We start from the raw sequence: 20545 nt of genomic DNA on the forward strand, positions 1-20545 counted from the left end.
GGACTAATCCAGTCAATGTTCGGCCTTATAGATATGCATACCAGCAAAAGGATGAGACGGAAAGATTGGTTGATGAAATGATGGCATCTGGCATAAAAACCTAGTACTAGTCCATATTTGATCCCGTTCTTGTTGGTGAAAAAAATGGTAGTTGACGGTTTTGTGTAGATTACCGTGCGTTGAATAGTGTGACCGTTCGAGACAAGTTTCCTATTCCAGTAGTAGAGGAATTGTTTGATGACTTAATGGGGCTAATTATTTTTGAAGATTGATCTCAAGGCGGGATATCATCAAATTAGAATGTGTAAAAAGGATGTGGAGAAAACAGCTTTTAGAACTCACGAGGGGCATTATGAGTTTCTTGTCATGCCTTTTAGGCTCACCAATGCACCATCAACATTTCAAGCTTTGATGAATAGTATCTTTAAACCTTACCTACGCAGGTTTGTCTTAGTCTTTTTTGATGATATTTTAATTTACAGCAGAAGTTTGGATGAAAATCTTCAACATTTAGAATGGGTGTTAGAGGTGCTGCGAGAGAATAAATTATATGCTAATATGCACAAGTGTGGGTTTGCCAAAATGAAAGTGGAGTATCTTGGCCATATAATTTCGGGCAAGGGTGTAGAGGGTGATCCCGAGAAAATTAGATCTATCAAAGAATGGCCCGTGCCCACTAATGTCCGTGAAGTTCGTGGATTTCTTGGGTTGACAGGATATTATCGAAGATTTGTAATGAATTATGGAAGTGTGGCTGCTCCTTTGACTCAATTATTGAAGAAAGGAGCTTATGAATGGACTGTTGCAGCTGCTGAAACTTTTGAGAATTTAAAGATGGCTATGATGACTCTCCCAATCTTAGCACTGCCAGATTTTTCCTTACCATTTGAAATAGAGACCGATGCTTCTGGATACGGGGTAGATGCTGTCTTAATTCAAAATCATCGGCCAATTGCTTATTTTAGCCTGACATTAGCTATGAGGGGTCGTGCTAAACCAGTTTATGAACGGGAATTTATGGCTGTAGTTTTGGCTGTGCAATGTTGTAGACCTTATCTTTTGGGCAGGAGGTTTGTAGTGAAAATTGATCAACGATCATTGAAACTTTTATTGGAACAAAGGGTTATCCAACCTCGACATCAGAGGTGGATTGCTAGGCTTCTTGGCTACAATTTTGATGTCGTGTATAAACCGGGACTAGAAAACAAAGCAGCAGATGCCTTGTCTCGTGTTCCCCAACTTAATCAACTTACTGTTGAGATCAGTTAAATTGGCAGTCCCCAACACTGAAGTTGACCCTAAATTAGTCCAAGAAATTAATGGGATGGATCTGAATGTCTTGTTCAATGATGAAGATATTCTCCCTATTAAAATTCCCCTGGATTTGCCTAATGATTTAGTGTCTATAGTCGGTGATTGTGGAATCATTATGGCTTAAATTAGATGTGCAACTGCCTTTTCCTCCTCCCAGTCATTATGAAGGTTGTCTCCTGGAGCACTAGGAGTTTGAACGACTCCTCTAAACGTGAAGCACTTAAAAAATTCATCAACTATTGTAGTCCTAATGTAGTCATGATTCAAGAATCTAAGAAGGATACCTTGAACTCAATGCTAAGTTTGACTGCTCCCTTCGGAGTGACAAGTCTCGTTTTTCCCCTAGTGTGGAACGGGGAGGATTCCTCCTATTTTCAAAGCCCTCATCAAACTCAATGCTATGTCTAGAACGCTAAGAGTAGGTGGTCTGCTTTTGGTTAGGCCAAAAGTGAAGTTTCCCTTCATTTTTTTATGGGATTTTTCTGATGTATAATGCATATGTTCTTTGTTTTTTTTAGCTCTTAATTGTCTCGCTGTCTTAAGTTTTACATTTGCAAATCTCTCTTTTCTTTCTTTGGTACGCACACAATAACCGATGGGGTAACCTTTCTATGGTTCTACACTTAGTTTCTAAGTTTGACTGCTCCCTTCGAAGTGACAACAAGATTTGTTAATGCCCACCCTTTCTAAAGGGATTTAGTTCATTGTGGCTAGAGAAGAGGCTCCAAACTCATGTTTGACAAGACAAATTTGTTAAAACCATCTCAATTTCTAAAGAGTACCTCCTATCCTTTTTTAACTCTATCTAGGCTAGGTTTGGACTAAGCGCATCATAGGTAAGTCATGGCAAAGAAACAAAGGAAGACAAAGCTAGAAAAGTATCCATGCACTTATTTATTATATGCATGCAATCAAGCATTCACAACACACATACCATTTTCTCAATCATGCATTCACATCTCCATAAGATATCGCTAAAAATGGGCTTAAACCAAAAAACACTGGCAGCTTATTCTCAAATTTCAGCACATATACTCATCAACATTCAGAATTTTACATCACAAACCCAAGCTCAGTGATCAAGGGTTGCTAGTCATGCTTTTTATGCAAGATCTAAGTAATCTAAGAAGGTATAGTGCTCATTATTGTAAGGAAATTTTTTTTTAGAAATTTTGAAGGGCAAAATTTGAACCTCCAAGTTTAGACTAAACATGCAAGCAATTGCCCACCCCCACTTAAAAAATTGCAAACTTTTGAAAATCAAAATAAAGGGAGAAAAATAAGGGAGAACTTTGGACTCCCCTGGAAGGATCGACATCCTTGGCTTTGGTTTGAAGCTTGCATGGATAAACCTCTTCATTCCTTTTTCATTGATTATTCATCCTTGTTCCTGAAAATCAAAGAAAGTTCTCTCAATTTCATTTATTACTAAAATTAGGATAATTATATTAACTGTATTTTTAACACTTTTGGTAGTTTATGTTTTGAGTGTATTTTCAATGGTATTTTTATATAAAGTACAAAGTTTATGGGTATTCTGTATAATTTAGCCTTGAAATTTCTCAGACATGCATCAAATCAAAATTTCAAAACCATCGGTATACTTATGGAACCTCTTTAACAAAAAAAAAAAAAAATCAAACCCATGAAGTCTAACTAACCGAACACAATTAGATTTCTAGTAGCAGTAATTTACCACAGAAACATAAATTAATAGTTAGAAAATAATTGCATGGCATTTCTATAAATTTATCACATGATCTTTCTTCTTCCTTTTTTTCTTTCCTTTTTTTGATAGAACTCTAACTAAGTTAGTTAGGCTTCTACATGTAGCAGTTAATTAAAATAGAGACAGAAACTATAGATTAACAAACAATTGGAAGGCCTCTCGATCAATTTAATACACAATAAGTTCATACTTGTGTCGTTTTGGAAGTATGAAAAACGAAAAATCGCTATTTTCCCTAAACGAGAAACCTCTTCATTCCTTTTTCGTTGATTATTCATCCTTGTTCTTCAAACCTCAAGCCTTAAAATTGAGGCAGTAGAGGAAATTCTCTCAATTTACTTCAAAGGAAGGATCATGTTCTCTCCTACAAAGGGTGTGTTTCTAATTTTCATAACTTTATGACTTAATATGGCAATGTTGTATAATGCAAATCCATAATAGAAGAAACACCATTTGCAGCACAACCAAGAAAAATGAAGATTGAATATAATGTAATGCAATAAAATTAAAATACTAAAGAATCTTGTGGTCCCTTCCTTTTCTTCTTTGTTTTTGATAAAGTAACTGCATTTATCACACAAACAATTAGATAGAAGACTTAAAACACTAATCTGCATCGGACTAAGCTGATATTTTTCCTCTTTCTTTGTAAGTTAAAAACCACATGAGTTTGACACTGATTACTACCACCACAAGTCATTTAACTTCTTCAACTGCCTCATACTTTTCACACGAAACTGCGTCATACAAATTAACCCATAATAAAGCTACCCAAATTCCAAACCCCATCCGATTGGTTTCTGAAATCAGTAACTCTCATGGAAGGAAAAACTTGGACAGACTGATGCATAAATTGAGAAATGAAAGTTTGAAAAAGATTCTTACATCTTTGTCTATTAGAAAAAAATCGATTTCTTGCAGTAGAATCGTTGTTCCCTGCCATTCTCAAAACAGCCTGAATAGCCATGTTAAGAACACCGAGCCCTGCACTGAAGTTGAAAGAGGAGAAAAAACAGCATGTTGAAACAAATGAAGGTTAAACCAAAAGGATTGAACTATAGTTTCCAAAGTTTTCATTTCTCTTATATTCACGTAATAGTAATAGTAATAGTGATAGTAATAGTGATAGTAATAGTGATAGTAATAGTGATAGTAATAGTGATCAAGTAATAGTTATAGTAATAGTAATTCTTCTTTCAAACAACCACTTTTGTTTCAACAAAGAGGACAAGGCTTATGATCCCTAAAGAGTTAGCAATATTACTATTTGGAGAAAATGTTAAAGTTAAACAGCTGACAATGCCTTCCAACCCCTACCACTACTATCTTTTGGTTAACAAAATCACTCAATGGCCGCCCTTGAGCTCTCACATTTCCAAATAGTTCAGCGAGAGCAACACCAGCAGTTCCCTTTATGAAATGAAATAAACAAAAATGAATGTCCTTTTAAGTAATTATCAACTGCATGAATACAACATGAACTACCCACTTGTATGTCATCGTTGAACATGCAGAACCTCTTACGATAACGTTGTAATGTTTCAAAAGCCCATTTCATTTGAAAATCCTCAAACTGGCATCATTCAAAATCAAATTGCGAGATTACGATACTGATTACTGGCAGTGAACACAGTTAAAAATTTGATATCTTAACCAATAAACCTGAAAATAGCTTTAGGCCAACATGTATGCACGACTTCCATAAATTCATCAACAATAGATAGATACTCTTCTCCCTCCAATCTAGGTATTCCTATTCCCTGAACTCCAAGGTCACCAAGGCCAAGAATACGACTTCCATCTGTCAAGACAATCACGTCAACCTGTAGTTGGAAGAAGAAAATACAATGAACTTCAAATATGGTGTTGCTGGAAATTAAAAGGGATTTTCATTTTTATTTTGCTCAAAATCAATGCTCTTGAGCTTTTAATGTCCAGAGGAATGTGAAAGTTTCCCAATATATCGTGTATGGAATTTTAAACTTTTCAAAGAAAACAAGGGTGATCAACATACAAAAGCCTCTTGTGGATAGAAAATTAATCAAACGAAAATTCGATTGTTCTGTAGCAGTTTGACTTTGTTGTCAAGGAAATTAAGAGTGATAAGAAGGCGAAGGAGTGACTTTAAGTGGTGGCAATTAGACAGCCAAGCAACTACACTCAAAGTTGCAGGTCGAATAGGCAGCAGGAAGAAACGAGAAGAAGAAGAAGAAGAAAAGTTTTCGATCTATCAAACGTGATCAACATACAATAGAAAGTCATTTAAATTATCCAAATATCTTTTGAAGTAATTTTAACAATTTCAAAATAACTCTTAATCATGCTCTAAATATGGAATGAATTATCTATTCAACTACAAATACAAAAGTTTTCCTAAATCACTCTAACTAATTATACAAATTCCACAACACATATATCACATGCTTCCCAAGAACCCACAAAATTATTCAATGCGGCATTTCATCAAACAGCTGGTGGATGGGGACAACAAAAACAAGTGTTTAACAAAATTATCTTAGAAACAAACACATTAATATTACCTGAAGATGGAACTCCAATTGAACAGCCTTGAAAAAGTGATGGAAAAACAAACAGAACATAAAGATTGTGGGACTCCTCAACTCCAATAAATCCTGCAATGGAAAAATGGGTTAGAAGAAGGTGGAAAAGCATAGTAGAGGATGATGATAATGAAAATGGGTAGTAATGTTTTTCAGCAGCTATCTTTTTCTTTTCTTTTTTTTTTTCATGTAGTTGATGGTTGTTCTTGATTGTCTTTATCTTTATTTATTTTTTCCTTTTTTGCTTTTGGGAAAAAACAGTTTGTTGAATAAGAGGTGATGATGCTGGTGAGGGAATTTATTAAAGTAATGAATACTTTTTGGAGGACTTAAACAAGTAAAAGGACGAAATGTATAATTAGTTAGAGGAGGACTTAAACAAGTAAAAGAACCAAATGAAGCAAGCTCAAGCAACAAATTTTCTGTTAAGTAAGCATAAATATTAACTAGAGACTTAAATAAAATATTTCACCACCACCACCGCAACAACAACATAAAACCCAAATATATCGCCATTGACAACAGAAACAGATCAATATAAGCACAATATATTACATGGAAAATATGGAGATAAACGACATGAAGGTTTCCCTTTCACTTACAAAGAGAATCATTAAGTAACTTCTCGTTGTTAGTACCAATATCTAGCATTACTGGAAGAATCTGTCAATTAAACAAGAGTAAACTTAATGAAATTCAAAAAGTGGGGTTAAGAAAAGTTGCTAAAAAAATGTCAACATTAAATGATATTAGTATTCTTAGATAATCTACAAATTTCATGAAGAAAAGACTGCAGACTTGAGAGTTACCCCCACAATCAGGAATACTTGCTGGAACGGGAAAAAGATATCGGCAAATTCTAAACACGGCACACTAAAACTCTCACTCTCCTGGTTCATGCCTAAAATCACATGTACATGTCAATGCTGATAGTGCCTCTTTCACTGAAACAAACCAAATTTCAGTACCAACTAAGATTCAGAAAATAAGGTATTTAAGATGCAGAAAATAAGGTATTTAAGATGCAGGAAATAAGGTATTTAAGATGCAGGAAATAAGGTAGTTAAGATGCAGAAAATAAGGAAACACCCCACATCACTACAGTGCATAACAAATCTATCACATAAGCACAAAGATAAATACTGAGTGTATTAGTTGAAACTTAGCAAAAACAAAAAGGACATAAGCTTATTCTCAAAATTCAGAATCTCATGTCACAAACCCGAGCTTTGCTCAAGGGTTGACAGTCATGCCTTTTATGCAAGATCTAAGAAGTTATGATGCTCGTTATTGTAATGAAAAACTTTTGAAAAATTTTAAAATTTGGGCAAAATTTGAAATCCCCCAAGTTTAGACTAAACAAGCGAGCTATTATCCACCCTTCGCTTAAAAAATTTCTTGGAAGTAGCCCAACATGAGAAGATAAAACAATCTGAATGCAGACGATCCTATAAACAATTAAAAAAATAGCCACAACTGATTGAAATCAAGTTGGATAAACAACCATTGGATGAAGGGAGGGCGTTGAGCTTGTCTAAGAAAAACATACTCTTTGAGGGTTTATGCCAGCAACAGCAACATACATATCCAGCTTTCCTGTAGATATTCCTATTCCCTGAACTCCAAGGTCACCGAGGCCAAGAATACGACTTCCATCTGTCAAGACAATCATGTCAACCTGTAGTTGGAAGAAGAAAATACAATGAACTTTAAAAAATATATATATCTATAAAGCATAACAATTATCCCATTGCTGAAAGAAATAATATTTGTTATGCTATGTATATAATTCACAAATTAATAGACCATCATCTCAATGTACAAATTGTGTGAAGCTAAGGTCTCTTAAACAACTTAAAGAGGATTGAAGAAGAGTACCAGAAGTTTTTCATTAGCCATCAATCCAGGAAATAAATGAAGCATCAAACTTGTCTAATAAACTGATCTGGGTCGTCAATATGTAACACAAATTACACAAAAATCTAGGGAGGGGATATGATTTAGATACGTAAAATACTTAGAGGTTTGAGAGAGAATCAAAATAACTTATTGCATTCACTAAAGAAATACATATACAAGATGTTCTTGTAAACTTAATCCTCAATTTATCCAAGACCCAATTAGAATGGTTAATCGATTCAATAGATGTTCTTGTAAAAGAACCAAACTGGAAGTTTTCCAACAAATATGCGAGTGATGAAACCATAACAACATAACTATCCAAAAGTGAAGTTTCTACTCATTTTTTATGCGTTTTTTTCTGATCTATATTGCATATATATATATATATATTTTAGTTCCTAATTGTCTCATTGTTTTACATTTTACATTTGCAAGTCTCTCTTTTCTTTCTTTGGTACGTACAATGTGGTAACTAGGTCTTCCTAGATCCGGTGGGGTAACCTATCTATGGTTCTAGACTTAGTTTCTAAGTTTGACTTCTCCCTTCGGAGTGACAACAAGCCTCGTTTTCTCCTACTACTGTGGATCGAGGAGGATTCCTCCTCTTTTCAAAGTCCTCAATCAAACTTGACGTTATGTTTAAAACACTAAAAATAGATGGTCTAGTTTTGGTTAGGCCAAAAGCGATGTTTTCCCCCAAAAGCTCTAATAGCTAGGGAACTCAACAGGTTCTACTTGACCTAACCGACTTGACTCTATATTTTTTATGAGCTTTTTTTAATGCATATTGCATATGTTTTTTTTTTATAATTGTTGATTGTCTCACTTTTTTATGGTCTGCATTTACGAGCCTCTTTTCTTTCTTTGTTATGAACTGCGGTAACTAGGCGTTGCTAGAACCAATGGGGTAACATTTCTATGGTTCTACAATTAGTTTCTAAGTGTGATTGCTCACCTCTAATTTTCAAAACACTTAATATCTAAGCACATACAATGTTCACCTAGAAAAAAATGAAAATTGTTGTAGTTAAGATCAAAACTAAATAGTTATGAAATAAGACATAAGAGATTTGATTTTAACAACCTTCCCGTTGTACTTGGGATCCACTCTGGCTTTGTGCTGGAAAATTGGTTTGGAGCTGATTGTAAGCTTTCAGTTGCTCTTCTGTAACCTTTAGATACTCTTCAAAGCTATAAGCTTTGCTTCCTAACGAAGAATCTTCTACTATTACAGTACATAAAAAAATTATATTTCATAAACCCTGTATCATAATTGAGGCTGATAGAATGATTATTCTATAACCCTACCGATAGTTTCATTCTTAACATTCATAGACACGATGTATGGTAGCTATCCAATTCTATTTCATGTTCTCGAGAATGGCTCGGTTTAACAATCATGTTAATTTTTTTTTCTATTTTAAAATAATAACGATGCTTACTAATCTTTTTTTTTCCATTTGGCATTCTACTTTTTCTACTCAACTTTCTTTCCCTAGTGATAACAAATAATACGAGTGATAAAAAACTTAATCACTCACTTGGTTCAGCCACCGAAAGCCCTTCTACTTTAGAAATAGAATATGGGTTTGAGTAGGTAGATTTACTTGCATTGTATGTGCTGTTCATTGAACTCTCAATTTCATCGAGACCAATTTCTCACTCAAACATGGTCTTGCATTCTCTAGAAACGTCCTACAAACAAAAATGAAGAACAAAAAACTACAATAAGGTCTATGAAAAAGTTATAAAGGAAAATCTCAAAAACTGATATGTAAGTCATAACAACCTTAAGTTCTCTATCGTGGGTTAAAATGCACGTAAGGTTTTTCCAAGACTCCGAGCAACCAGCATGTAAATAAGTTAAGTCAACTAAATTTGCTATAAATTTACTCGTATTAACATTATCATTGTTATAGACTTGACAACTTCAAATTTATCAATATAAAATATGCTTTAACAAAACGTACCTTGAGGTTCCTCCAACCTTATTAAAAAAGCAAATAATCCAACAATTTAACAAATTTATAGTGCATATTATGTATATCAATTGATCACAACAAAATAAGATCGAACAAATATCCATGAGTAATATTTAGCCACCAAATGAATAATGATGAAAACCTGAAAACAAAACCGAGAAAAAAAAGGAAACAATTCATCAACAAAACAAATTTAGTGGACTAAAAAATTGCTTACCTTATTACACACTTCAAAATATTAAGAAAAGTGGAGGGAAAAAACCAACCAATAATCAACAAATAAACTTCAACACAAATAGCCATAAATTTTCTTCTTTAAAGGTATCACAAATAAGTCCATCAGTAATAACAAAATAAAAAAGGGCAATGTGCAATTGAATTCTGCAGTCGTAAAGCTATGCTAAAGGCAGTATGAAATCAAACTTGAGCACTAACAAGAAAATTTGCAAAACAAAAATTACTAGACATCATTAACTAAAGTACCAGCACAACAATGAATGTGTAACCTCCGCAAGAGCAAACCCGAATGGAGAAGAACATGAAGAAATATATAAATAGAAAAAACATAAAAGACAAACATGAAACACATGGAAATATACAAAGGGGATAAATAAAAGTACAATTATAAAGTGATGAAGCACAAATATAGGTATCAACAGAACCAGAATACAAGTCTTACCCTATCTCGACTGTCGAGGAGTGTTAACCAACCGTCGGAAGGTTGGTTTTATTTTTTAGAAAAAATTAATGTTGTCTGAATTGTTTTCCAAGCCACTAACCAGCCCCTCCTTATCTATGATCGCGCGATCAACTCCTCAACCTCTAATTACATTTAAAAGAGTGATGCGAACATTGTGTGAAATCCCAAACCTTTGATGGATCCCACCATCACTCTCTTTCTATCCCCTTCAAAACCTCATTATTTTCAAGAGAGGCCTCAAAGCTTCTTCCAATTAACATAAAAGAAGAATGAAAGAGAAGGAGAGAAAGGGAAAGTGGTTCAAAAGCTATGGAAAAAAAAAAAAAGAAAATGGTCTACTCATTGGCACATCTTACACAGATGATAATGTTAGGGCAAGGCAATGAGAGACAGAATGCTTTTGGAGCCTTCTCCTCTACTTTCGAAGATTTTAACAAACTAAAATATGCAAATGTTACAAGAAAGATCTTTGGAGATTTGAAATAATCCAAAATAAAGAAAAAGGAAAACCCCAATATGTACAAATTTCAGAATCTAAAACTTGAAAAGTGATTGAATGATGAGATATGTTTGTACAATCAATTATAGAGACAGTGAAATATTAAAAAAAAATGAAACGTACCAAGATAAAAAGAATAGCAACTAGTATTATGACCTTTGTATGTCTTCAAAATACAAACATCAAAATGAATCAAGAGATCTACCACACAAATAATGGTATCAACACAAATAAAGCAATTTTTTAGTAACAATATTTGAGTACAATTAAACTAAGCATGCTATTGTCCTTGACAAATTTACATTCTTCTAATCGAACAAAATCTGACCTTTAAATAGTGATAGAAACTGAAGATGAAAGCAAGTTTAGCTACAACTTCAGACCGTGATATATATGACGGAACCTATAAAAAAAAGAAGAGTACCTAACTATATATACACAGAGGAGATCTGATGCTTACTAGCACATCAGAGGCTCAATCGATTTATATTTAATTGAAAAACAATCCCTATATTTTAATGCATACACATTGAATAGCCCCTGTTTCAATCCAATTTACAAAACTACCTCCATAAAATTACATAATGGGGGAAGTTCGACCGGATGCACTGTGCTTTACCAGAACCACATGAAATTATTGGAACATAGTTCATTCAATTAACTTTCTATTCAATAATTGAAACAAATGGAAAGAGGTCAATTGAATATTAAATAAAGATGGAATTAATTGGGAACTCACGGAGTAATGCGATTTGTTCGGGGGCTCACCACTGGAGTTGGAAGAGAGACAAGGATTAGAAAGGAAAGGAAGAGGAGCGTCTGATAATCCAGCGGATTCTTTGATGAGTGGAGTACTAGTAGTAGTAGTGGAGGTTCCAAGGACATTGAAGTCAATCCGGTGAGAGTGAGGGAATCCAGAAGGTTGAGGTTGAAGAGAGTAGAAATTGCAACCAAAATCGGTGACGATGGTGGAATCGAAATTGCGAGGGAAGAAGAAAAGAGCATCACAGGTCGAAGTAGAGGAGGAATCAACACTGGAGAAAGGAGGAAGATGAGGAGAACCTGCCATTAATGGAAGAGGGAGGAAGTGAGAGAGAAAGGAGAGGGAATTAATTAATTAAAGAGAATTAGGGTTTGAGAAGAGAAAGGGAAAATGGAGTGTACGAACAAAGAAGAAGAAGAAGAAATGGAAAGGACGCGCTAAGAGAAGAAGATGGAGATGGATCGGTGAAATGGGTATGATAGGGTTTCTTCCTTAAAGAAACGGAAATTGAGAGATAGGCCTTAGGGTTTTGAGAAGAGAAAGGAAAAATGGAGTGTACGAAGAAATGGAAAGGACGCACTAAGAGAAGAAGATGGAGATTGGATCCCCGACTAAGAGAAGAAGATGGAGATTGGATCCCCGACTAAGAGAAGATGGAGATGGATCCGCGAAATGGGTATGATAGGGTTTCTTCCTTACAGAAACGGAAATTGAGAGATAGGCCAAAGAAGACAAGAGAGCAAGAGAGAAGGGGGGAGGAGAGGGAGGAGAGGGAGACTTGGCCGTTAGAGAAGAGGAGAAAGAAATTTGAAATGAGAGAGACTGTACATGTAGGGTTTTTATTAGATTTTTTTTTTGAAATCTTGCTTAATTGGATTTAGAGAATTTTGTGTATTCGGTTCACCGAATCTTATTAGCTGTCCATTGGTCCATTGTTTTGTCATTTTTTTTTTCAACAAACAATCATATTTTTTTACAATATAGGACTAAAAAAGATAACTAATATATATATATATATATATATACACATACAACAGTATTTAGTTAAATTACAAAAAAAATCTTTTGAATTTTGTAGTTTGTGTAAAAAAATAACCTTAAACTTTGAAAAGTTAAAAACAATTGTTTTCAACTTTTAAAAATTATTCATAAATACATCTACATACTTAGGATGAAGGTATTGGCATGCTTCTCTAAAAAATCTTTCCAAAAAGATGTCGTGTGATTTTTGAAAAGAAAAATTACAAGCGGGGTCGTTTTTAAACAAATTAGATATATCAAGTTATATATTCTTTTAGCAGAGTCTATACTCTATCTCTCTCTTTTTTTTTTTTTTTTTTTTTTTTTTTTTTTTTTTTTTTTGAGGTGAGGGAATCAACCTTTCTTCTTTTTTTTAATCCCTTCTACTTTTAGTTTATTTCTTCAATTTTTTTCCTTTTTTCACATATTATCAATCACATCTTACATTTTTCCTTTTTCTTTGGAACCTGCAAAAATAACAAAAACATTTATAATCACATGACTCATGTCACTACATTTTCTAAATTTTAAAAGTAGTAAATTTAAAAGTTGATAACCCTATGATTATTGTCCGATAGTCATCTAATATCACTAATTTTGTCATATTCGTAATATGCAAAAAATAGGTGTCATGAACTATTTTTTCTAAATGTTTTTTTTTTTTGTCATTTGATGCAATTAGTCTTTTTCTTTTAATGTTTTAATTTCTTTATATTATTTGTACTTCTCAACCAAATTCATTTTAATTTTAAAAATCCTAATTTTAGAACTAGAGTAAGTTTCGAATACATCTTCAAAGGTTTAATTTAAAAATGAGTCATTTTGACAAAGTTAGACTTAAACATGCAAGCTAAGTAAGCTATTCACCACCCCCCACTTAAAAGCTAAGCACATATTCATCAATTATATCACAAATATATCCACAAACCTGAACTCAATGATTACGGAGGAGCATACTTTTGCCAACAAGATGTCGCGATCCACGAGATAGGATCCATTCAACAAATTTTGGGCATCTGAATTGGAAACAGATGAGTCCGTTCTCAAGAATTGTAATTGTTGGCATTTCAATTTTATTAACAATAACAACGAGCTAAACAAAATCCTCTATCCAGGACGCACTGATGAAAACTAAAATGTAAAATAAGTACGAAGTAATTAATTAAAACAGAAGACAAAAGAAACCCAAAGTAAGTTGACAAAATGTCCACAATAAGCTTCAAGATGAGTGAGAGGGAACACCAAGAGAAACATGAATAGCCTTGCTAACTTTTCACTACTAGCCAACTACATATTTTTTTACAATACGTGTTAGGGAAATCTTTCCCTTTGCAAAACAGACCAATATATAATCAATCATTGGCTCTTTATGGGAAAATATAGAAGCCCTATACATGTCTGTTTCAAGCCTGTGTTGAACAACTTTTAATCCCCTAAGATAAGGAGATTTATCTGAAGGTTCGAGAATAATGACATGTCCTAAACTAACCCACCATTTCGCAACAGTGAACCAGTTTGATCGTTAGGGGACAACTTTTGATAATAAGCGCACAACCATGCCTCAACTTCAATGTTGCCCAAAAGTAAAGTCTTTTCTTCACAATGCTCCATAAAAAAAGTTCGACTTTCACATAAAGATCTGATTTCTTTTTTATTGCTCCAAGAGATCTAATAGATCTATTTTCACCACGCAAATCCTTTTTCTTATCATGGAAAATGTGTTGGTTGTGCTCAAACCAAATCTCTGCTAGCAACACTTTTATCAAATTAACCCATATTTTTTTTTTAAAAAAAAAAGAGGATATGAGTCTCACTATTATTAATATTGAAAAATGAAGAGACAAAGCTCAATGCCATGAGGATTATACAAAGAGCAATATGATGGAGGATCAACAGACGCACCTGGACATCTCAACTAGGTTGACACCCCTTAGCGCCCTCATCACATCCAAAAAGCGACAACACAAGATCAAAACCAAAAGCCACAAATAGAAGGCTTTTTTGTGTTTGTTTTGCCTTTGGACATTACTCTCTTTGTTATGGGTTTTAGCTTGGTTGGATATGATGAGGGTGCTATGGGGGTGTCAACCTAGTTGAGATGCCAAGGTGCACCCCCTGATCCATGGTTACATGTTCATTGTATAACTCTCTTGTACTATGAGCTTTTGTCTAATTATTATTAATATTTTAATATTAATAAAGAGGTTGTCTCCTTTTCAAAAAAAAAAAAATAAAAATAAAACAAAACAAAAGCCACAAATATAAAACCAAACAAAATGATAAAATAATATGTCCAAAACAAAATCATATATCATAGGTAGCAGGTCGAGAACAAAGAAGAATAAGCCTTGATTGAGAAAAAAATCCCAACAAATATTGAATGTTTGGAGAAGACGGAACCAATATTTCGATACAAAGATAGGCAATAAAAAGGTGCTAAATATTTTTCATGTTATCAACACAAATGGGGCAGACATGAGGTGAGAGGACATGGGAGGGAAGTTTTCTTTGAAGTACTAAAGCACAGTTTAATTTTCCAAACAACATAATCCATATGGGCATATTTATCCAAAGAGTGAGCCAAATAGCCCAATGAGTGATGGTTTTATAAAACATCATTTTGAAACAATAAGTATTTAACAATTAACTCTTAACATAAATGAAATCAAACTCAAACAACTTATCTCAAACTTTCCCTTTCAGTTGCTATACCTAGAATCGTCGAGATGAAAAACAATAAACTAGGCATAGAAGCCTATCCCGTGATACGATACTTACGAGATGAAACTCTAGGCATCAATTGTGCCCTATCTCGTTATAACTACAATGAGATGGAAAACTAGGCATTCGTACAGGCTCTCGTTCCTTGAGATAGGAAACTAAGCATCTTTAGAAGTCTTCAACTCTTATCTAGTACCAATGATGGAAAGCTAGGTATTTACCGAATATCCAAATCAAATGACCTCTATGCACAAGAAAATCTCTCCCGAAGGGTTGCTATATATCTTAGAATATTTTAGGTATAGACTAAAACATGCTAATATTATTTTCAAGCTTAAACATTTTGAAAACTTAGCACAATCATGATTGCTTATAATTTTCATTAGTAAATTCATCAATAAAAAACATGTTTACCAAAATGTTTCTAAATTCATGCTTTGGAAATAGTTTATAAGTCAGTATCCTCAAATATTCAAACATAAAAGCATGCTTGAAACATTTGATAATAAATTTATGTTTAGAAATCAATTTTAAACTCATTTTTGTCACTTATAGAGAGTAGCTTAGACCCTTGGCTTATAAACTTGTTCGATCTCCTTCAGATCTAAAATAATGAAAAATAATGGGAAATAATTCCATTTAATTCTCATTGATTATAAAAATATCAAAACTTTGCTTAAAATTTCCAAAAACCACAAAAACAGCCCAAAGACATTAGCTTGCGTACAAAATATTGTGGCAGGAGTTGGCATGCGCGCGTAGGGCTTGCCTTGCCATGTCTCGTGCTAACCTCATGTGCAGTGTGTCACAATTACAACTTTTCAAACACGAAACAGACTATTGTGCGGCACTTGTTGTAACTCGATGAACACGTCAGTTGTATGAAGTTCGATACATGATGTAGCCTCCCTACAGGTTTTAAGAGAAATTGGTTTTATTACACATGAGAGAAAAAGGAAAGCATTGGAAACATCGTTAAAAAAAACTTTGAAGACTGTCCATTGCAAAGACAACTTAAATTGCAAAGAGTACCTCTGTGATGAGATTGGTTTGTGGAACCAATTGGGATGGGAAAAAGTTTAGAGATATTTGAGAGAGAAACTTTTTTCTTTTTGCAAAGAGCAATAGTGTTAGCCTTATTTTTCTTTTTTTATTAATTCATTTTTTTAAGAAAATTGTTTTCTTCTAGATATTATAACTCTCTTTCCTTCTTGGAATAGAAAATGAAGTAGAAGAGAACCATGAGATTCTATTAATTTACAAATAATTAAATTAAAATATATTTCAAATCTACTAATTAATTAAGCATTAATCAATTAGTTAATAATTAATGAAATCAAATTTAATTAAATAATATTAAACTAAACTATTAATTAATTCTCCAATTAATTAATAACACTAAATTATTTATCTTATATTTAACTTAAATTAAATTTGAATCATATTCAAATATAAGTTTCTCTCAATAATTTTAATATGAATCCAATTCACATTAAATTAATATTTGAACTCATTCAAATATTTTATCTCTCATAAATTAATTTTGAATCATCCCCAAAGTTAAATTTATATAGTAAAGTTTGATAAACTTTATATTATAATGTATTACTATACATTATACTAATTCCCAAGTTAAATTTAAATATTTTAAATTACAACCAATATAAATAAATCTCATTACCCTTTACGAGCTAGGAAGGGACCTAATGGACCTACAGATCAAAAGCTACAACGATCTAAGATTAATTGACTAAACTCATTAACCACCTTAATCAATATTCATTAGCTGTGTGTACACTCCACTAAAGACTCACAACTGAACTCTTCTCACTATAAATATATTTATGTGTCCACGGATATAGACCAATAATAGTAAGTTAGTCCTTCACGAGTGTTTGTAACACCAGTTGGATCAATTTACCGCTTTACCCCTATGTTACCTCTAATCCTTAAAAACCAGTGCTCCTCTAATGAACAACTTATTTATGATCCTACTAGTAAACAGAAACCCCTCTCATGTCATAGAGAGGGTAAGGGCCCTTTGTTCAAGTTTTAGAGACACCATTTAAGCTAACATTCATCTACTTACCCTAAAGTAGGAAATGAGTGAATTCCATTTTGTGCAATTATAATCCCAAAAACGTCAAGAAATATGTGATTTCAAATAAAAAAACGTTAAATTTTTTTTATGAAAGGCCAATTTTCAACTTTTTGACGTTTATTAAATGTCAAGTAAGATGTATTTTTTCTTGACGTTTTTTAAACATCAAGAAATATCTAATAATTTTTTGACGTTTAAAAAACGTCAAGAATGTTTATGAATTCAACATTCTTGACGTTTTTTAAACGTCAATAATATATAGTTTTCCTCGACGTTTTAAAAACGTCAAGTAATTTTTAAAAAATTCTTAACGTTTTTAAAATGTCGAGATAATTCTAAAAAGTTATTGACATTTTTAAAAACGTCAAGAAATTTATAAAAAATTCTTGACGTTTTTAAAACGTCAAGATAATTCTAAAAAATCGTTGACGTTTTTAAAAACGTCAAGAAATTTCTAATTTGTTTTTGACGTTTTAAAAATGTCAAGAAATTTCTAAAAAATTATTGTGTTAATATTCTTTTACAAAACGCAACATTTCACTTAGATCACTTCCCCTTTTCTTAATTAAACCTAATTCGCCGCGACTTTGTCCCTTCAACACCAAAAATCAAAATCGTCGTTCACCTAACCTTCCCTTCGTGTTCATCTGTGTATTCATCTGCGTTCATCACCGAAAAAGACTTCCCTTCGCGTTCATCAACGTTCACCTTTATTCATTTGCATTCACCGTCTGTCACCGTTCGTCTGCTTTGCGTTCCCTTCGCCTTCGTTGATCTGCGTTCGTCTGTTCACCGTTTGAAATGCGTAAACACGTTCTCTGTTCGAAAACGAGTTAACACGTTCACCATCCTTCTGTCGCATTACACTTTCGCTAAACCTCTATTTGTTTCCAAATCCTTCATGGTTATTCATTTTCTTCCCTTTCTAAAGGTAATAATTTTCCTTTTTTCCTTTGTGATTAAAATTTGTAATTTGTAATTTAAAATTGGAATGCAAAATTAAAGAAGAGGAAATATGCCTTAGAGAATGGAAGAAAGGTTTTGCATTTTAGGCTTGAAAAGGGGGATACAAGTTATTATAATTGTAATATATAATATTTTGAACAAGGCTACCAAGCGTGCGAATATGATTCATTGGTTAGTTTAGGGATTGGAAAGAGAAGGATTGTGGAGTTTGTGATAATATTTTGGTACACGGCAGCTGGAAACAGAGAATATTAAAAAACACATACTGTTATACACAGTCTGATAATAATACGAATCACTAGCTTTTCTTCTTCTTCTTTTTCTTCTCCTTGAATTTTTGTTATGGGTTTTGTATTGAGTTTTGTGTTTTAGATTGTGAAGTATGGGGTAGCTAAACTCTTAATCCTAGGGATAGATGTAGACAAAGTTTATGAATTACTCTTTGTAATGCATCTGATTATTTGCTCTTAATCTTTTCATGTTTTTATGTGAATAACGTTTATAATATCTTGATCACAGATTAATTGTTGATTGGCCATGAACCTTAATCTTTGCATGACTAGAGTAGTTATGAACATGGAAAGAGATAATTAAGGATCTCTAAGGAGGTTGTTGAAAGAAGTGGACCTAAAAATTTTTGTTTGTTAATAAAAAGAAAAATGAACAGAGATTCATCTTCGTCAGGGGTCTTGATGTTTAATTTAATTTAAATTGTGTATGAATTTTTAATTACGAGAATTTTAATATGTTGCAAGAGCACTATAGCCAAGGTATAGAGTGAGGGAGATAAGGTTTATATGTCTTAGAGAATGGAAAGATGGAATTTGTGCTAAAATCATTAGTGTTCCAAATACAATTATGAATTAGGTATAGTTGCATTCCCCCTTCTGGATTGCATAGCACATAAATATACGCATACTGAAAAACAATAACATAAAACACAAACTTGATTTAGTTTCATTCACACTTGTACACCAACATGTTTCAAGTAATGATCATATATTAAAAATCATTTTCAAATTTGGTAATATAAAATGGAAGAAGTGAGACCTTGAGGTTTTGACCACCAATACTATCTAACTGATGAGTTTATGATTTTTGTTTCTACTGTGTTCTTTCCTTAAGCTTTAACTTGTTTTAGGGGCAAGATGGTGAAGGTCTAGTCCACAACCTTTCCCAAGAATTTAATGATGTTTGGGTTGGCCCAATTATTGTTATTGGACACCGTTTTATGGTAATTGGTTGTTATGGTTTTTAAGTGGGGTTTTGATATCTTGTGTTAAAAAATAATTGCAAAAAGTCGAAAAAATTTGTTAAAGATTAGGTGTTTTTAAGTTTGTCATTCCACTTTAATTCTCACCAGTACTTGCTGAATGGAAGCCTCTTGTCTAAGACAATTCGAGTGGAATAACTCTCGTGACTACCACAACATTTGGGAACTCACCAAATGTAAGACTATTCCTTTATCCTAGCATTTGATCTCTCTCTATAATTTGGTTTGCTATCGTAAGTTTGATTAAAATAAATGCTGATAATTCAACTCCAATGTTCTTATTTTCTTAACTCCCATTCAGTCAGTTAGAATCATAACTCATTTATTTATCTTGTCTCCATAATTTGGATTCAAAGATTCATCACAACAATCTTCTCAACAACATTCTTGAAAAGGTATTGAATTTTCAACTGTGTGACCTTTATACACAAATTTCTTCAAAGAAATTTACATTCTTTAGAGTTTAGAGCTTTGAATTCTAGTACAACTTATAAAGCTTTTGATACTTGTTAGACTTTTTTGCTTGGTGCGGATAAAACCTTATTTACATTCTTTCTTTCCTGCATGTTCTCTTTTGATATTTGTTAGACTTTTTTGCTTGGTTGTCCTTAGTGTTTTCCTCTTTAGCTGAAATTTCTCTATCTTGAAAAAAATAGAGCTTTAAAATTCAACTTTAACTTTATTTGATACTATCTTAGTCCATACTTATTTTGGTATTTCTTTCATTTCTCACAAACACATCTAAGAGGTTGCCTTCACAATATGGCCAAATTAACAATATGGCAACCTTTTTCATTGCAAAACATATTAGAGGTTGGTTACTTAGTTAGCCTTATTGGGTAAATAATTGACATTTAGGTACTTTTTAGTTTGTATATTTATAGATGCCAAATCGATATGTGAATTTTAATTGTTGCTTATTTGAAACATTGCAACCATTTGATAAAATGTTGCTATGTGAATCCATCTTAACTTGATATATTATTTTATTTTGGTTTAGGTTGTGGAATCCAA

The 20545-nt window shown here is 32.9% G+C and overlaps 1 protein-coding gene across 3 annotated transcripts; it reads right to left on the reverse strand.

Annotated features, from left to right (window-relative positions):
- Nucleotides 1-1772: 1772 nt before the first annotated feature.
- Nucleotides 1773-7248, reverse strand: LOC116403389 (NAD-dependent malic enzyme 59 kDa isoform, mitochondrial-like). 3 transcript variants are annotated; one of them, XR_004216168.1, is made up of 7 exons: nt 7154-7164; nt 6414-6548; nt 6207-6267; nt 5584-5676; nt 4728-4866; nt 4533-4616; nt 1773-2704 (listed from the first exon to the last, which is right to left on the reverse strand). XR_004216168.1 is itself a non-coding variant. In XM_031884511.1 (5 exons), exons 2-5 carry the CDS (start codon nt 6501-6503, stop codon nt 4612-4614), a joined length of 327 nt encoding a protein of 108 aa, XP_031740371.1. In that variant the 5' UTR covers nt 6504-6548; nt 7154-7248; the 3' UTR covers nt 4532-4611. The 3 variants fall into 3 exon arrangements, 2 of the variants coding, with proteins under 2 accessions (XP_031740371.1, XP_031740372.1); XM_031884511.1 differs by lacking the exons at nt 1773-2704; nt 6207-6267 and having other exon boundaries at nt 4532-4616; nt 7154-7248; XM_031884512.1 differs by lacking the exons at nt 1773-2704; nt 7154-7164 and having other exon boundaries at nt 6414-6554.
- Nucleotides 7249-20545: the final 13297 nt, after the last annotated feature.

This window comes from Cucumis sativus, chromosome 4, assembly GCF_000004075.3.
Source record: "Cucumis sativus cultivar 9930 chromosome 4, Cucumber_9930_V3, whole genome shotgun sequence".
NCBI classification, from domain to species: Eukaryota; Viridiplantae; Streptophyta; class Magnoliopsida; order Cucurbitales; family Cucurbitaceae; genus Cucumis; species Cucumis sativus.